We start from the raw sequence: 19,369 nt of genomic DNA on the forward strand, positions 1-19,369 counted from the left end.
AAATTTTGAGATCAACATAGGGGCAATAATTGATAGCAGAGACAAGGCTAGGAACTTAGAGCACAACATGATCATGAAAAAGAATGGAACTACTGCAAGCTACAACTTCTTATATGGGTATCCATTGAGATATAAACAATATTACTTTTTGAAGAGAAGAAAAAACTTGCTTCAGCATAGGAATACATTGTATAAAATCTATTTTGTGCTTCTCAACATTGAATAAATAATTACAATTCTTCTACTAATTCATGTATGATCCATTGCTTTCAAAAATTTTAAAATTGAATAGATTTCTCATTTTTAAACCTCTAGTTAGATATCCAATAACTTTCAACAGAATTGCTAATTTTCCAATATCCATGAATAGAATGTATTACCTTCATTTCATGGTACCTATTTTATATGAGATTTATATATTGAAAAAAAGAACCTTGTGTTATGTTCAACTTTCGTTTTCTAGCAACAAAAAGTAAAGCTCAGTTCTCCAAAACCATTAAAAAACAACCACATGACTACGCTATCAACCTAGCGGCTCTTTGAGAAGACTTTTCCATTTTAAAAAGACAGTCCCAAAACCTTAGTGGGTTGAAGGTGAAGTGAACCCGTCTTTTCTCAACAAGTCCCCTGCATTGCATTGCATAAATCGATGGAGAATGGGGGCCTTTTGAGAGGCCCAAAAAGACAACTGTTGAATCCCTAGTGCTTTCTGGTTTAGGAAGCCAAAAGCTGAAGAGAGAGAGAGAGAGAGAGAGAGAGAGAGAGAATGGAAGAGGGGAAGAAGACGAGCAGGGTGTTGGTGATAGGAGGGACGGGGCACCTGGGGCGCTGGATCGCGAGAGCTAGCATCCTGCAGGGCCACCCCACCACGCTCCTCACCCACCACCACTGCACCCCCGCCGTCCCTGCCGCAACCCACAGTACCACTTCTTCTTCTTCTACGACCACGAGTAACCAGCAGCAGCAGCAGCAGCAATGTGATGCCGACTTCTCCTCCGCGTCCAAGGCCCACCTCATCCGCTACTTCGCGTCCCTCGGAGCCACCATCCTTCCGGTGAGACGTAAATCATGCAGAGCGCTCTCTCTCTCTCTCTCTCTCTCTCTCCAGAATTAGAACGATCATGGAATGTAAGAAAGAAGGATCGAAGGGAGCGATGATGATGAAGGTGTATGGATTATATGACAAGTGCAGGGGTCCCTGGAAGATCAGAAGAGCCTGCTGGAGGCGCTGAGGCAGGCAGACGTGGTGATCTCGGCAGTGAGCGCGCCCCAGCTCTCCAACCAGATCAATATCGTCAAGGCCATCTGCGAGGCCGGACAACACATCCAGGCAAGTAGTATTTCTCCTGGGGTAGGCATTTTTGCTTGGAATTCTCAGACACAGAGAGAGAGAGAGAGAGAGAGAGAGAGAGAGAACTCGCAAAAGGCGAGATTTTATTTATAAAAATAAGGTCTTACCCAGAATAAAAAAAGTAATTAGAGCCTTAGTTATCACAAGGGCCATGTAATAAGCAAGGAACTAATGAATGGGTGTCAAATACTAAATTTAGTCTTGGAATAGCAAATTTGAAGCATCCGCCTATAATGGGTAATCTTAATTCTTAATAAAGCCTTAATAAAATCTTAAAAATGTTAGAATATATTAAAATTTTATTTCTTGCTATTGATATCTAAGAAATATTTGATCCATTGTATCCACTTGTAGTTACTTGGATTGGGAGCTTTACCCTCCAATAGGTCCCAATAGAGACACAGAGGCAAATTTACCCTCTAATAGGTTCCCATTGGCAAAATTTATGACATACATCCTCTAGTAACACATCCAAGTAATTAGACAGCGTATCATAGTTGAAGCTTTTCAATAAAACATTTCATTGTATTTGGAATGTTGAAAAGACATTGGAAATCATACATCTAAATTCAAGTTTAGATGTAAGTACAACTTGGGTAAGTATACTTAGGTATGTGAATATTCTATACTTAAAAAAAGCTTGCATATAAATCTAATATATGTAAGTTTAAATTTTCTATAAGCTAGCATGTAACTATAACATGTGTAACTTAAAGTATAATTAGGTATGTAGACTTGCATTGTAAATAAGTAGTTTTATATTGACTAAAATTGTAATTTCTGGTGTGGATATGTTGGTAGATAAATCTAACTAGGTCATGTCCCTTTTGGGTTAAGTATGACTTGTTTGTAGGTACAACATTGCAAGATAAGTTCGACTTCTAACCTCATGACAATTATAAAGGAAACTTCCATTTGATATTGCATCATGTTTTAGATACCAATTCTTAAAGAGGCGGCATGCATCTAGATAGGGTGTCAAAGTTAAAGCAGAATGAGACTTTGACTTGATGCCATGTCATAGGCATCATTGCATAGACAAGATATCAAAGTCAAATTAAACTAACATTGACAATAACAAAACACGTGTAGCTCAAATTGGTAGCATCACTGTGTGCATGACATTGTATATATTGGAAAAGCAAGTGTCTTTGGAAAGCATCAATGTTGGAGCTCTACAACACCATGAGAATGATAACACATCCATAAATATCTAACATTCTTTATCTAAGTATGGGTAGAATAACATCCAACAATTGGGATGTTTGAAAAATAGATGTGCCTCAATGGTATATACATGTCAAACCTCAAATCCTTGTCCTTTAATTGATGCTCCTCTTATCCTTTATTTTGGACTAGAAAATAGTAGATGCAACTATTTAAAAGGCTAATTAGCAACCAAAATTTCCGTATGAATCAACATCTATGTATGATAATTCACATGAGTTAAATCATAGGTGGTACATAACCTAAGATGTATCATAGTTTGAATTGACATGGAACATATGGTTCAAGGCTCATTGAATTTCCTCTCTCACAACCAATCATACACACGACAAACACATAACCTAATTGTATGGTGAATTTCAAGTATATAAAATGTGCTATAATCTCTTAGCCAAGCATAGTTGTTATGCTTGCTTTGCTTCTATGACTTGCTAGAAATAGGGTTCATGAGGCACTAAAATATCATGACCTGCCAGCAATATGGTTCATACACGTGGACCAATAAAATGGAAATTTGAGTGAGGCTACATGGATATACCACCAGCGTGCGATGTGCTTGAGCAGGATGTGTATGGGGGTATCTTATGTACAGAACGCTGATGAGCATTACAATCCTCGTAATCATTGAAAATGGAAGAAAGCCAAATCCAGAATGGGAGCCAGCAAAAGTAATCAGATTGAAATAAATGAAGGATACAAAGGTATAAACCTTGATTTACGGAAAGAGCAAACCTGATCATGGTTGGCGTGTATTCGTCTGCTGGGTTCTCGTACACATTGATGCCGCAAGTCATACGAATGTGCCTGCAAATTCAGGGTTCGTGTGGGAAAGAATGCGTCAAAGTCAAAGTCATCCGCGTGTGAAAGCAGGCGGCGAACGATTGCTACATGGATGGGATTGGATGGCATTGAAATGCGGGTTTGAGTATCTGATGCCACCGGCGTATGAGGATGAGAATGCAGCAGCAACGGGGGTCTGCGTGCAAGACCACGCTATACTCTAACCTCCATCATGGATCCTTTGTGGTTAAGCAAACGGTTTGGAAAGGAGGCGGCGAGTTGTTTGTTTTTGGCCAAGAAAACTCCCCAGCAATCTATTGTCGTACAGTCGAAAGCTGCCATATAAAATTTTGCCGTGGATGTTAATAGATGATGATGATGGATTTTTTTTTTTGTGGGGGAGGGGGGGGGGGAGCACTTATGCACCAAACATTGCAAACGAAGGAGCTATCCATCTGTGGGTTAATGGGTTTCCAATAGGAATCCGTTTTATAGAGAGATCATCTCTAGTTCCTAAAGCAAATTGAATGAGTGCAGGTATATCACACTTGGTATCAGAGCAACTCTTGCTTGGAGTGGAGTACTCATGGAAGTAGGAAAGGAGATCGAGTGCCCCAAAATCATGTCAAGACGATCCACGTCATGATGCTCCACGTCGTGTTGCCCCATGTTGCGACGACTCTTGGCATGGCAACCCTGATATAAGTCAACATATAAAGACGTGACATGGCTTCCTTGGAGCACAACCACCATCCAAGGGCGAAATGTGGCTTCCTCGCATCAACAACACCAAAAGCCGAGGTGCGACTTCCCACAACAACATGGATAATGACAAAGAGAGTGCACCAATCCCAATGGTTGAAGAGAGGAAGAAGAGCCGAAGTCAAGAATGAAGAGTAGCTCAAGAGGAGAAAGTAGCCAGCTTAGAGAGGCAATTGGAGGGCATGTTAGGCTTGTTGGACTCAATCTTGAGGAATATGCAAATGGAGGAGAAAAAAGAGGAAAAGAGAAGAAAACTAGAAGTGGAGTAGGGCTATAAAGAGTGGGTGATATAGCAACAAGAAGAGGAGAAAAGACGCAAACTGTAAGAACAAATGGATAGATTAGTGGATAGGTTAGTTAGAGAGGAGACATCTAGAAGAGCTTAGGATACAAGGAAGGACAAGGAGAAGGTAATTGAAGCAGGAAGCAAGAAGAAGGACAAGAAGAAAGACAAAAGACAACACCATAAGGAAGATGAGGAGAGTGAGAGTTCACAAGACAACTATGGGGAGTTCAAAATGCCCCAACCCACCAAGTAGAAAGGAGAGAGAGACAGGTTGATTTTAAAGAAGTGGATTGCGGAAGTAGACAAATACTTGAAGTATGCTAGGATCACTAAAGATAGGAAGGGAGAATTGGCAACCATCTACGTAGAGGACACTGCTAGTTGGTACCTGTTGGAACGTGAGCAAGGGCACTCTATCTTTTCATGGGAAGAACTCTAAAAAGAACTCAAAGACTAGTTCATCCCAAAGATAAAGAAATTCAAAGTTAGAGATGAATGGAGAAATCTCAAGCAAACACAAGGAAAGATGAAGAAGTATATTAGCAAATATAGGCAGTTGATGCTGCAGCTACCCAACATGGGCACTAACATTAAGTTACATGGATTCCTATTTGGCATGCAAGAATGGGCCAGAAGAGATGTGGAGAGACAGGAGCCAACTAATTTAGTTGAGGTCATGAGGATGATCGAAAGATTAGTTGACCTAGAAGGGAGAAGGACAGCCCAAGGGAGTTAGATCAGATTCAACATTGACCTCACCACCAACTCTTGGACCTCGAGACCCAATACCCCTAGAGGCTTCTTCTTGCAGATGTGGGTCAAGTCTCAGGAATAACCCCAGCCGCGTCGCAATTCGCCTTGGTGCCAAGAGCAGCAATTGGGCGATGGGAAAACAACCACTACAGACCAACTCCTAGTGCATCATATAGGCCCGTGGGGATAAAATACATCATGGTTGAGACCCCAAGCCTCAACCACAACGGTTAGATGTTTCTAGTGTGGGGGGACCCCACTATCAAAATAGATGCTCCATGGATGATACAACCTCAACAAGCGGGTCTAGGGTAGCAATCACGAGTGCATATGGATGGGAGCCACAACCCCTGCGCATTCAAGAAATCCCTAGTGGAAGGGAAGAGAACCTAGACCACCCAAGGGTGGGGATAGTTAGTGCTTGTTCCCAATGCATGCCGGCATGCGTAGCAGCGATCCAACACACATCCTAGGTAGAGTGAGTGAAGGGGATCAAGCCATCATGGTAGGCACAGGAGCCACCCATAACTTCATCACCCCAAATTGTGCAACCAAACATGGACTCAATTTATCTAAGGCCCCAAAAGGGTTAACAGTAACCTTTGCATAAGGAGAAGCCAAGGAAGTCAAACAGGTCTTTGCAATGCAAGTAGAAGTAGAAAAATGGAAGGCCAAACTTAACTTCTTAGTCATTTCCATGGATGATTTTGAAGTCATTTTAGGCATGGAGTTCTGTGACAAGTACATCATTGCAATGTTTGGAAAAGAAGTTAATGAAATGATGCTAGATATGCAAGAAGAGGGCGTTAGAGTACCTTGTGAAAGAATGCAACTCCCAAGCATTACATGAATCAAAGTGCTGATGAAGGAGAACAAGCATGGAGTCTAATGCCAAATGACGAAACGAGTACCTAACAAAACTAGAAGCCCCAACCCAAGCACCGCCTCAACAGGTTACCCATATTAGGCCTCATATCATGACCTGTTGAGGCCTCAACAGGTTATCCATATTTATTCGATCCATTGAGCAGGAGGTCACCAAGAAGCCCAAACCACAAGTTGACAATAAAGAAGTGGAAGCAATACTTGAGGAATATGAGGATGCGATACCAACTAAACTACCCAAAGGCCTACAACCCAAAAGATAAGTAGACTACGAGATTGAGCTAATTCTAGGGGTAGTCCCACTAGCTAGAGCCCCCTACCATATGAATCGCACTGAACTCATGGAGTTGAAAAAATAGTTATATGATTTGGAGGAGCAAGGGTTCATTCGACCCCACAAGACCCCCTTCGATGCCCCAATGTTGTTTGTCAAGAAGAAGGATGGAGGACTCCGACTATGTGTAGACTTTAGGGCTCTTAATAAGATCACAATCAAGAACAAGTATCCCATGCCCTTAGTTGAAGAACTATTAGACAGACTATATGAAGCCAAATACTTCAATCATATAGACCTCCGGCAAGGGTACCATCAGATTCGTATAGTAGAAGAAAACATTCCCAAGACAGCCTTTCGTACTTGATATGGAAGCTTTGAGTGGCTTGTCCTAGGTTTTGGATTGAGTAATGGACCGGACACCTTTTGTGACCTAATGGATGGAGTCTTTCGGCCTGAAATAGATGTCTTTATTATTATCTACATAGATGATCTCCTAGTGTATAGTAAAACTCTAGAAGAAAACAAAAGACACTTATGTCTAGTTTTTGAGAAGCTGAGACAACACAAACTATATGCCAAACCTTAAAAATGTGAGTTTGCAGTGGAGGGGTTAGAATTCCTAGGTTTCATCATAGGTGAGGTAGGCATCAAAGTAGATCCCAAGAAAGTAGTAGTAGTAAATAATTGGCCTGTGTTAAAGACTGTGAGGGAAGTGCGTGAATTCCTAGGATTCACGATGTTTTGTAAAAGATTCATCAAGGATTATAGCCTAGTAACCGCACCACTATCCCACCTTACTAAAGGAGATGGAAATTTCACATGGGAAAGTAAGTGATAGAATACTTTTGAGCTGATGAAAGAATGTAGGAGCCAAACCTTCATACTCAAAGTGCCAAACTATACTAAGCCCTTTGAAATCTCCACAAATGCATGAGATTATAGCATTGGGGAAGTGTTGGCGCAAGATGGTCACCCCATAGCTTATGAATACAAGAAGTTCATAGATGCAGAAACCAAATGGAGCACACACAAGAAGAAGATGCTAGCAATGATTCATTGCCTTAGAAAATGGAAGCATTATGTTCAAGACAAACACATCATGGTCTTCACGGACAACATATCACTCAAAAACTTCTAGTCCCAACCAAAGTTGTCTACCAAATAAGCCCAATGGTTTGACTTCCTAGCAGAGTTCGACTTGGAGATTAAACACAAGCTAGGCTCCACCAACAAGATAGTAGATTTGAAAGCTGTTAGTGTGGTCAATAACAACTTCCTCAAGCTAGTAAAAGAGGCTTTGGAACATGATGAAGAAATGCACAAGATTATTGAAGAGGTAAAAGCTAACAAAACACCTCATAGCATGTATACCCTAAAGGAGGGAATTCTGTTTGTAGGCAAGAGAATGTGCATTCCCAATAGTGTGGAGCTGAAGAAGGTCATATTAAATGGAGTACATGATGGAAAATTAGGTGGGCATAAGGGACAAAGAAAGATACTTGACGTACTCAAGAAATAGTTCTTTTGGTTGAACATGAAGGAAGAAGTCACAGCCTATATCAAGACTTGTCCTACTTGCCAACTAGTGAAGGCACCATGCTCCAAGCAAGCAAGATTATCACAATCAATGCTAGTACCTAGCCAGCCATGGGATGTCATTAGCATGGATTTTATTGTGGAGCTCCTAGAATCCCATGGTTACACCATCATCTTTGTAGTAGTGGACTATTTCTCCAAGCAAGCCACCATTGAATGCTAAGGAGGTAGCTCGCCTTTTCTTCATGCATGTGTTCAAGTTGCATGGCTTACCCTTAGCCATCATCTTAGATAGAGATGGTAGATTCATGAGTGACATGTGGAAGGAACTCTTTGACTCTGGAAATACAGTTGAGATTCTCGTCCTCCTTCCACCTCGAGACAGATGGGCAAACAGAGAGAGTAAACCAAGGCATTGAAGATCACCTCTGGAGCTACGCTCGGGCGGACCAAAAAGATTGGGCCTTGTACCTTGATGTACTCAAGTTTCACTATAATAGCTTAATCCACTCTGCAACAGGCTACACACCCTTTGAGTTAGCCATGGATAAAGAAGTCATCACACCCCTTGCCTTAACCTTAGGACTTGCCAAAACTGAAGATCAAGATGTAGAAGAATTCTTGAAGAAATGGAGAGACCACAATGAAGCAGCTAGGCAGAGTTTGGAAAAGAGCAAAATCACCATGATCGAACATGCCAACAAGAAGTGTAAGGCGGCACTCTTCACCAAAGGAGACATGGTCCTCGTTAGCTCCAAGCATATGTTTCTCCCAAAGAATATGAGCCCCAAATTCAATCATTGCTACTATGGACCCTACTGTATCACTCAAGTCTTCAATGAAGTAACATACAAGCTCGACCTGCCAAAAAGCATTTGTGTCCATAATGCATTTTATGCTCGCCTTTTGCGTAGGCTCTATCCCAACCACCAGTAGGGTGGTACGCTCCACTACTTCACTCCAATGGCCCCTTTGAAGTAGAAGCCTTCCTTCGCCACTAGGAACACAAAGGAGGGTACCTCGAGTACCTCACCAAGTGGAAAGGGCACCCCATCAAAGAAGCCACATGGATTTTGGAAGTGAAGGCTTGCGAATGTGGCAATGAGGCCATCGCCACCTAGCTCAATGAGAATCCCAATAATTCTTCCAATGCCCCTTGAGTCATCACTTGACTTATCATAGGCCTAGTAACGCCTCCACTTCTCAAATGTAATTGAGTCGAGAGTGGATTCGCATGGTAGTAAGAATAAATCAAGTAACAAAGCAGTTTAGATAGACATACATTGTGACCAGCTTGATAGGAAAAGCTATATTAGGACCCCCAAGTCATAGTGCAACAGAGACTGACTAGTCTGATAGTAAAGGCTCTGTTAAGACCCCACTAATGTGTCGGCAGGCACTGGCCAGCTTATTAGAAGCTGTGCTAAGACCTTGGATGAGTTAATAAACTCTACCCTTAGATTGCTAAGGACAACAATCCAATAAGCAGGGGTGAGTGTAAGGGCTTTGTAGCTATACCATGGTGTTGCTACCAGAAACACCTATATGGGGAGTAGTAGTGACTCTAAGCCTTGCTTGGTTCCCACTCTACGTGTGATTCCCTATATCTAGTGGTGAACCCTCATAGGTGTGGTGTCATGAGGGTGTAGTCCTAGGACGTGCTTATGTTGTATCGTTTATTTCATTGAATAATACAAGAGTATATCTTGCTCTCACATAGTGTTACCTTTCTATGCTGTGTTGAGTGAGTGAACGAGTGCAGGTGTATCACACTTCCCTCTCCCTCCCCTCCCCAAAACCTAAGATACAAAACATATACATACGTGTGACCTTTGCGGGTTTTTGGTTTTTCGAAAAAACCTTTCAAAAAACCCCCATAATGATAACTCTAAAATTGTCACAAGAAGGGGCAAAGAGCATCACGAGATAGAATAAGGTGCTTAGAATGGTTGAGATTCAAAAGGATATTAAAATATAAAATGCAAATGTAAAAATTTGAAAAACTATTTATTTCTATTTTACGCACTAAGGAAAATTATCGATGAAAGTGGTTATTATGGGCATAGAGTAAGCCCAAAAGAGATATTATTATTTAAAGCAAGGTATTTTATTATGTTTATAAAATAAATTTAACTTTTTATTAAGAATATATATATATTATATTAGAATATTTTTTAACATTGGGTTTCATTTTTATAATTGATGTATTTCAAAAAACCAGCTTTAATAATATCATTTCATGTTACACAATTATTAGTTGAATTACAACCGTGCCACATTTATATCTATGCTTTATAATTAACAAGAGGTTTTGGATCTCAACCACATGTTAGTAGCTAGAAGAGGGACATTAGGGAAAATTTGAGGTCTCGAAAACGCCCTTGAATAGAGTTTGACCAAAATATTCCCTCAAAAAATGGGGGCATGATAATTTTTTTGCAAATAAACTCCAAACTAATTGGAGATTGATTTTTTAGAATCTACACTTCATGAGCTTTCCAATTATATATAGCATGATGGGGTTTCAAGATTGGATAAGGCAAGATTTTATAAAGTTTTTTTTGTCTTAAAATATTATATTACAATAATATTCCGTAGGCAAAATGGAATCTTTGATATAATTGCATTGTTCCACTTCCAAACCTTATCAACACATATATCACGGAAAAGCTCTTGAAGAGTAGGTTCCAAAAATGCAACCTTCAACAAATTTCAAGTTCATTTGTAGAAAATGTGCATTGCCCCCATTTTTTGAGGGAATATTTTGGTCAAACTCTCTTAGAGGGCATTTTCAAAACCTTGAATTTCTCCTAATGCAATGAATGCTCAACGTACATTGAGAGAAACTTGAGTGTCTTGTGGGGAGGAAAGATAGTGGGATTAGAAGCGCATTTGTTGAGATGCAAATAGAGAGATAGAGAGCATGACAAGTCTAGAGAGAGAGAGAGAGAGAGAGAGAGAGAGAGAGAGAGAGAGAGAGAGAGAGAGAGAGAGAGAGAGAGAGAGAGAGAGAGAGCATATTTGACGTTTGTAAGGAAAGAAGGGAATATTAATAGTAAATTAACATGCTATCATTATAGTAAATTATAATACTAACGATTGCTATTATTATTGTTATTAAAAATAAATTAAAAATAAAAATTATTCGATTATTTATTATAATACATATTATAATAATTAATTAAAAAGTTTTAAAATATTTATATCTATGGATATTATTGTCATTAATATATATATAAATGAATTATTTTAGTACTGATAATAATATTATTATTAAATATTTTATCAGACAAAATCATTCAACATATAATTACACATTGTTAGCATAAATATCTATGATAGATTTATTTATTCTTTATGCTATATATTTAAAACTATTTTCAACAAACGTTCATTCTAAAAGTTTTTTATAAGTTGAAATATAAATGTTTAAGATATGGTATAAAAATAATTTACTTATGAAATTTCATTATAGAAAAAATAAAATCATTTATAATATTATATTCAACGGTAATGGATGCCTTATTATTGATATTTTATAAAAATTTTACTTACAAAATGTTATATATAATTTTGTGTGTGTGTGTATGAAATATATTATAATTTTATATTTCATAATAATGAATTATATAATAGAATATATGAACGTTAGTAATAATTTGATGACATTAATATAGTCGCTAATATTATTAATAAATTATTATAGTCTTATTTATTTTAATATTATTACTTTTTTTTAAAAAGGCTTGAAATTTTAAAAAATGTCTTGGGTACAACACTATGGGCAAAATAATACTAATATGTTACGTTGATAAGAAGCGAGTGTCGTATTGATATTAATATACTAATCTCTTCTATCTATTAGCAAAAGGTTTTGACAGTACCACGCAACAAATGTATAATACCCCCAAAACTTTCTTCATTTTTTAAATGAAAAAGTTTGAACTAATGAATTCAATTTTTTTTTCTTTCTCTCTCTCTCTTCCACTTGGGCTATGAGAGCTCTCTATTGATCTCATAGCCTCCTCACTTATATAATATATATCCCACACCTTTCTCCCCCTCCCCAAACCCCCCCTCTCTCTCTCTTTCTCTCTCTCGCCATGTTAGCATGCTATCTATAAATGGTGCAAATTGCAGATTTGATCCACATTGCAAATGTGGTAGAAACACAATATTAGTGAGTTTCGAAATCTTCCAATTCCCATTTTTTGAATACTAAAAAGATGGCACTTGGATAACATGTCCATAAGTTTCTCAAAACCATATGATGTGACCTATCAGTGGAAAGCACTTGAAAAATGGAATCTATTGTGCTATAGAGTGTTCAATTTGGAGTTATAATGTTCAAGTTATGACAAATCCAAAGATTTGACCATGTGTCGCAAACTTATGGAAAATTTCCATATTCCCTAATATGGTGTTTAGACACTTTTATATCTTTAGCTAAGTCTAGGCGAATGTTAAAATTGATCTTATTGTGGGATTGTGGGGCAAGAGGTGGTTGGAATGGGAGTTTTGTGGGGAGAGAAGCAAAGGGGAGACATGGTAGGATCAAGAATGGTTGTGATAGGGGAAGTTGCACAAGTTGCAAAGTAGATGGATGATGAATGAGTGACAAGGAGGGAGGAGTAAGGATGACAATGTAGAAATAGAAAATGGGAGCGAAGATTGAACTACTAAATGATAAGTATCTATATGCAATGTTGTGTTGTTGCTGATGATGTTGTTGTTCTTGGAAGTTCGAGATAAGACAAATAAGACTGATGATTTGAATGGAGACTAAAATCTTCTTCATCTTCCTTCTTAGTACGTAATCCTTCATTCACTTGTGGAAGACAAAGGAGAGAGAGTGTGTGTTTGTGTGTGGACTTAACGGAGAAGGGAGAAGCAATGGAGAGGGATGTGGTGGGAATGGTCACACACACATACACACACACATGTGCTCTCTCTTCTTTGCTCATTGTGATAGTTTGTGCATGAACTCCTCATTTTTGGGCTTATGTAATACATTTTTTATTAAAGGGATCACGACCACTTCTATGAACAAAAGATAAAATTGGACAATATAATTATGTGACCCCTAATATTAGTCTTCATCTACTCTTAAAAAAGGCATTAAGATGGGCCTTAACAAACTGAGTTCTAGAATTGAGCAAGATGCTAGTTCATTAGATAGACTCACTAAATGGAAATCCACATGATCACCACAATGGAACTAATTATCATAGCCAAATGCAAACTAAGCTAGCATCCAGTGGAAGTAGATTTAGCATCAATCAAACTTGGGATATTGTAATGGAAAAGGAAAGGGGAGGAGGAAATGGTGTTGGTAGTGGGAGGGGAGAAAGAGATAGTAGGAGGTTCAGGTAGAGATCCATGTTTTAGCACTTGATGACACTCCCTAGATACTATATACAATAAGAAGAAAAGTCATTTCCAATACAAAGATATTGACATCCAAACCATTGGTATTGAATATTACCATCATCACCAAATCCATAGTGAATAACAATATTAGAAAAATTGACAATTAAATGAAGATTAAGATAATTGCCCAAAAGAATGTCATTACTTGACAATTCTAGCCTTAGGTACCATTGTCGAATTCCTCATGATCGTAGTTGCTATCTTAGAGTAGATACATGAAATATTATATACAATGGTTGAGATGGGCATTAGAGACAAAGCTAGAAAAAATAATATGTAGATCACCTAAAATATGTGTGAAACATGAAGAGAATATAAGTGTGAAGTACTTAGAGAACCTAGTTGTAGAGTGCCTATTGCTAAATTTTTAGAAGTAAACCATCCACCATTTGCACAACTGAATAGGATCTATTTATACAATGCAAACTTTTCACAAAGATTTTTTTCATAGATGATTGCTTTTGACATACCATTAGTGGATTTCATATGCAAGTGCATTGATTCATGTAGAGTTTTCTTGCATGTTATAGGGCAATAAAATGACTTATTTTTATTAAGAAAACTTGTGAGTTTTTTTAATTTGTAAGATAGACACTCATTTAATAAATATAATCTTGTATATTTTACTAAATAAAGCAACCCTTTTATTGATCACACGTGGTATACATATTTTTTAGATGTGTTTTTCAACATAATGACATATATCCAAATTTAAAATTTAAATCTTATTTTTCAATATTACGATCTCTTTGAGAATTTTGTAATATCTTAAAATTTAAGATAAACTTTTAAAAGATATTTAATTAATAATATATGAAGACCTTTATACAAGTAATTACATCTTAGTTTATGATATCCTTTCTTTTAATGTGTGTGTGTGTGTATGAATATATTCATGATTTTAGTGAAAGTGTGAATAGAGTTAGTCTTCAACTTAGTCATATAAAACATCTTATTGATCGTAAGGAAAATAAAAAAAGTCTTGCATTAAGTTATTCTAATGTTGCTCAATAGTCTCATCCTATTGGTCTTAAAGATAAGAACTAGACTTTTGCATCTAGTTTTTTTAATATTCCTCAACAATCTCATCTTATTGGTCTTGAAGATAAGGACTAGACTCTTGCATCTAGTTTTTTTATTGTTTCTCTACAGTCTCATCCTGTTGATTTTAAAGAAAAGTAAAAGAATTGTGCACTTAGTACTTTTCTAGTTTCTCAATAGTCTTATCATGTTGAACTTCAAGGTAAAAACAAGAATGTTGCATCTCGGTCTTCTAATGCTTCTCCACAGTCTTATATTCTTGGTCTTGAAGAAGAAGAAAATATAATGTATCAAGTTCTCCTATTTTTCATACGATTTTTTTAAATTCTTGATAAAAGGAAAGAACAACCATCATCTACATTTTTTTGTATTTCATTAAATTTCTTAAAGAACAGAGATTTGAAAAATTAGGATATTCTTTATATGATGCATAACAAAGGTAAACAAAAGAAGATAATCATGAGGAGTAAAGTTAAATTAAAATTTGAAGAATACATATTTTCTCTTAATTCTTCCCCAATTGATACGATTGTTTTTAAGTCTTTTTTTGGGAAGTATAATGTAAAATTTTTTGCTAAGCTTCCCAAAGCTCCTCCAACATCTTGGACATTGTTCCTAGACATCCTTGCTATGCAATGTATGCAACTTGGAACTTGTCATAGGTACTGTCCTTCCAACCTAAGGTTCCATTTGGTTGTGGAGTGGACTTGAACTTTATAGGAAAGGCGTTGCCTAGCCCTTGATGAAAGTATGATCCTGTGGTTGTTTTCTACTATCCTAAAATAGAATTTTGATTTCCTTTTCTTGAGAAGATAAGGTTCTCCAACTTGAATACTAGTGGTAAAAACCAAGGCTCTTTGAATCATAATCTTTCTCTAAGAGTGTACTTGTTTAATCTTCGCAATTTATAAGGGTTTCGGAGAGCCGTTCTACCATGCAATTTAGAAAAAGGAGTCCCTTATGCATGTATGGTCCCTTTATGTGTTTACCATGTTGATCTATCTATTTGGTACTAACTCTTGGATTTAAAAAAAAAGGAAAAGGGAAGAGTTGAGCTTTTGGATCCTCAACTTATGCATATATATATATATGCAAAAAGGTCAAATAGTTTCTCTACTCACAAAAAAAGAAGATGAAAAAGAACCTTAGTAGCTAAGGTAACAAGGCTATTGTATAGCCTTTGCTTCAAACTATTTGTGTGTTTCATCAAGTATTGGTAATCGAGGGCATGTTGAAGATGTTGAGTTTGTTGATATGTTCAATGATGAGTTTAATGATGAGATTTTGCAATATATGTATGTGTTAGACTTTTGTGCATGTATATGAGTTCATTGTGGGTGTGGGTGCATGTACATGTGGCTATAAACAAGTGTTATGATACTAAATTGTTTAAATACATGTACTTTCCTTTTTATATTAATGTGTATAAACGTGCATAAGGATACATGCATGCATGCATGTGTGTGTGTGTGTGCGTGTGTGCGTGCGTGAGTGTGTGTGTGTGTGTGCACTTTTCAAAGTAAAATATTTATTCAATAAAAAATAAATTATAGAGGAGAATTGAATAAGTTAAAATAAAGGGCTTTATTCTTCAAATCATTTTTATGCATTTTATCTTTTTTAAAAGGTATATATTTAATAATTTAGTTAAAAAGAGATATTTGAGTTGGATATGCATGAGCATAGAATTTTGGGATTTAGATACAATTAAATTATAAAATTTTTATTCAAAGATATCTATGATAAAATTGATAAATTTATAACATATATAAATTTATTAAAAAAAAACACTTGATCCATTCATACATCCATGTTGTTTTCAAAACATCTCTAGGGAGTAGTTGTTTAAGGTTGTCATATGTGAAGGGTCTAACTATTACTTGTTTTCATACAAAAATACATTGTTAGAACCATATGTGTTAATATGTATTACAAGTGTTGTTAGTAGGACTTGGTAGTCATTTGGGTTGCACCTACTAAGATATAAGAAAAAATTAACCCAAAAATGTATGTAAATCTAGTTATTGAGTTTATAAATAAAATTTTCCTAGCTAAACTTTTTAAACTAAATTTAGCTAAAATGCAAGTCCAAACATGGTTGGAGACTTATTTTTCAAAATATTATTTATAAGTAAGAAGAGGTGGGGATGAATCGTATGCAATTTCTATTTGTATGAAGAGATGGGGATGAATCTTAGGCAATTTCTATTTGTAGGGCAAAGAATCATCACTCTATATGTGACATGTGTAGCTACTTTCAACCAACATATGTAAATGGTGCTATAGATACATAACTAAAAATATATAATGCAAGGGTTGAAGCCTTAAGGTGTAATTATACTAAAAGATCATAGAACTGAGGATTAGCCCACTATTGGTGACCAGCTCATCTCTTCAAAAAGAAAAATGACAATTGTGTCCTACCACTTCACCTTATATAACATTATGCTAATTCTTGCACACATCAAAATAGAGTTGATACTATCCAATGTTTCTTTCACAAACTAAGCATAACATGCTAATTAGTACCATTTAATTTAGCAACTTTCCACATTATAATGATATTATATAGTTTTTTCCAATCATCCACACTCAATACTTTCCCTATGATTATGATTATATCTCTACTTGCTTGGTATGACCAAATGCTTGCATATGATTATACTTTATTAAGCATGCATATGATCATTTTAAAACACACATACCAAGCAAGCATTTGGTTGCCATGGTCTTTTTAAATAGTTTTATTCAATATATGGGATTACCACATAGCAATGAGATGCTCTTGAATACATTTTCAACCTTGTCATGTGGCATATTCTTGTTAATCTTTTTTTTTTTCCAGAGATTCATACCATCAGAGTTTGGAGTTGATGTGGATCGAATACAAGTTCATGAATGCATCCAATCAATGTTTACAAAAAAAGTACAAATTCGTAGGGAAATAGAAAGGGCAAACATTCCTTATAGCTATGTGTGTAGCTTTGCATTTGCAGACTACTTCTTAAGATCTCTTGGACAACCAGGACAACTTCATTCTCCCCCTAAGGACAAAGTAATTATCTATGGCCATGGCAATACAAAAGGTAAGTGTAATTCAATTCAAATGTAGTCCATAACATAATGCAAATTGCTTGTTAAGCACTTTAATTTCTTAGTCTAGATGCTTATGTGATAAAATTTTCTCTAGCTTGCTTGATATATAATCATCTAAGCTTAGTAATTGGATGATGAAGACTCTAGAATTTACAAATGGTATCATATGCATTGCTTTAAAAGTACATAATCTAATTGTGCTAGGTAAATGTTCAAGATAGTTGTCTTGCCTCACTCCAAGTCTAGCTAGCTATGTATCACTTAAACTCTCCTTATTATAATGACTCTAATATCTATGTTATATTAAGTGAGTTGCTTTACATGACAACAATAATCTTTTTTTTGTTCAAATATCGGTAAAAATGAAATATGTCATATTTGTGATCATAGGTTAGATTTGTTTAGCATTTTTAGATGGTTAGATTATAGAGGTACGTTAATGGCATGGTAAATTAATAGATAAAAATGTGTCATAATCTAGCATTTTGTGGCTATGTTAGAGATATTATTATTAGATTATTATAGCCATGTATTCTTGATAATGTTTGTGTTTGATTTGTAACTTGATTTTTGCTTGTGTTTAGTTCCCTATCTATGTGAAGAAGACATTGGGACCTTCATTATCAAGGTTGCTCATGATCCAAGGACTCTAAATAAGGTTGTCCATTTGAGATTCCCCAAGAATGTACTTACACAAAACGAAGTCATTGAGCTTTGGGAGGTGAAAATTGGGAAAAATTTGGAACGTGTGATTTTGGAAGAAGAAGAAATGTTCAAGATAATAGAAGGTATTGATAGTAACTCTTCTACCCCATCACACTACGTTTGTGTCTTTATTAGTCATGATGGTTTGAAGTAGTCAAGCTACAACACTAATTGTGCTTTTTGTTCACAGCTCAACCTATCACAAGGAATAATGGTGCTACTGCAATCAAGCATGCCATCTTTATGAAAGGAGTAATGTATAACTTTCCACTAGATATACATGATGTTGACGCATCAAATATTTTTCTTGATGCGAAGTATATTACTGCTGATGAATACCTTCAAAACTTTGTGTAGATAATTGACCACAAATCTTAAGCCGTTGTTGAGGTGAACTAATGTTAATAGAAATATACAACTAAATTTTAAAGAATAAAAAAATCTTATTTTTTGTGATTTTATATAACAATTCCAAGGGAGAGATGGAAAATTTTAGTTCTATATCACTAGGTTAAGGCATTTGGGAATGGAAATTTTCCTTTGCATTGAAATATGATATTGAATTATTATTATGCATGGATAAGGGGATAGTGCAAGTGGTTAGACCTTACTGTACTAGGGTTCTCCCTTTTTAGTAGTCCTATTTTGCATATTGGCTACTTTTGTAGGAGTCTTGCAAAGTTATTACGAAGTTCACAAGGCTAGAACTTGTTGCTTCATATGTTTGTGAGAAAAGGAAAGCAACCATACTATCACTCAATTGCTTCCCTTTACTCATAAAAAATAAAAAAAACAGCATGCTTTGAATGCAATAAAACAACTAATTTCATGCGTAATTATGCATTTTTCAAAGCTTCTTGAATGAATAACAAATATCCTTGGATATAAAGTAGGTTTTATGTGAGGCAAACAATTCATGCTTTGCATATCATCATCTTTGTAAAACCTCAAACTATGCATCCTTTACTATCACATCCTTAGATATGTTTGCACCTTAGACATATCTTTTAGCTTATCCCAACCTATAGTGTTTAATGTTTACACGCTTAGATAATAGATCATTCACATTCAAAAGACCTTATTAATCTCTCTCTCTCTCTCTCTCTCTCTCTCTCTCTTTGTGGATAAACATGCAAAGTATATAGATGTGCATGTGCCTACACACACACACACACACACACACACACACACACACACACACACACACACACACACACACACACACACACACACACACACA

General features: G+C 36.3%; 1 protein-coding gene across 1 annotated transcript; it reads left to right on the forward strand.

Annotated features, from left to right (window-relative positions):
- The first annotated feature begins 608 nt into the window (after positions 1–608).
- On the forward strand, positions 609–18,559 carry LOC148022146 (phenylcoumaran benzylic ether reductase IRL1-like). Its single transcript, XM_087697781.1, has 5 exons — positions 609–1,054; positions 1,193–1,330; positions 17,174–17,414; positions 18,009–18,212; positions 18,320–18,559. The coding sequence occupies exons 1-5, from the start codon at positions 767–769 to the stop codon at positions 18,484–18,486; spliced, it is 1,038 nt and encodes a 345-aa protein (XP_087553907.1). The 5' UTR covers positions 609–766; the 3' UTR covers positions 18,487–18,559.
- The last annotated feature ends 810 nt before the right edge of the window (positions 18,560–19,369 follow it).

The sequence above is a fragment of the Lygodium microphyllum genome, chromosome 17, assembly GCF_053477565.2.
Source record: "Lygodium microphyllum isolate KBCC chromosome 17, Lygodium_microphyllum_v1.1.10, whole genome shotgun sequence".
Classification (NCBI taxonomy): domain Eukaryota; kingdom Viridiplantae; phylum Streptophyta; class Polypodiopsida; order Schizaeales; family Lygodiaceae; genus Lygodium; species Lygodium microphyllum.

Bases quoted from the DNA above. Each gene is read 5' to 3' on its own strand.
- LOC148022146 (XM_087697781.1), top strand. From the start codon at position 767: ATGGAAGAGGGGAAGAAGACGAGCAGGGTGTTGGTGATAGGAGGGACG. The intron at 1,331-17,173 runs GCAAGTAGTATT...TTTTTTTTCCAG, and splicing joins AGGCCGGACAACACATCCAG to AGATTCATACCATCAGAGTT. The intron at 17,415-18,008 runs GTAAGTGTAATT...GCTTGTGTTTAG, and splicing joins TGGCCATGGCAATACAAAAG to TTCCCTATCTATGTGAAGAA.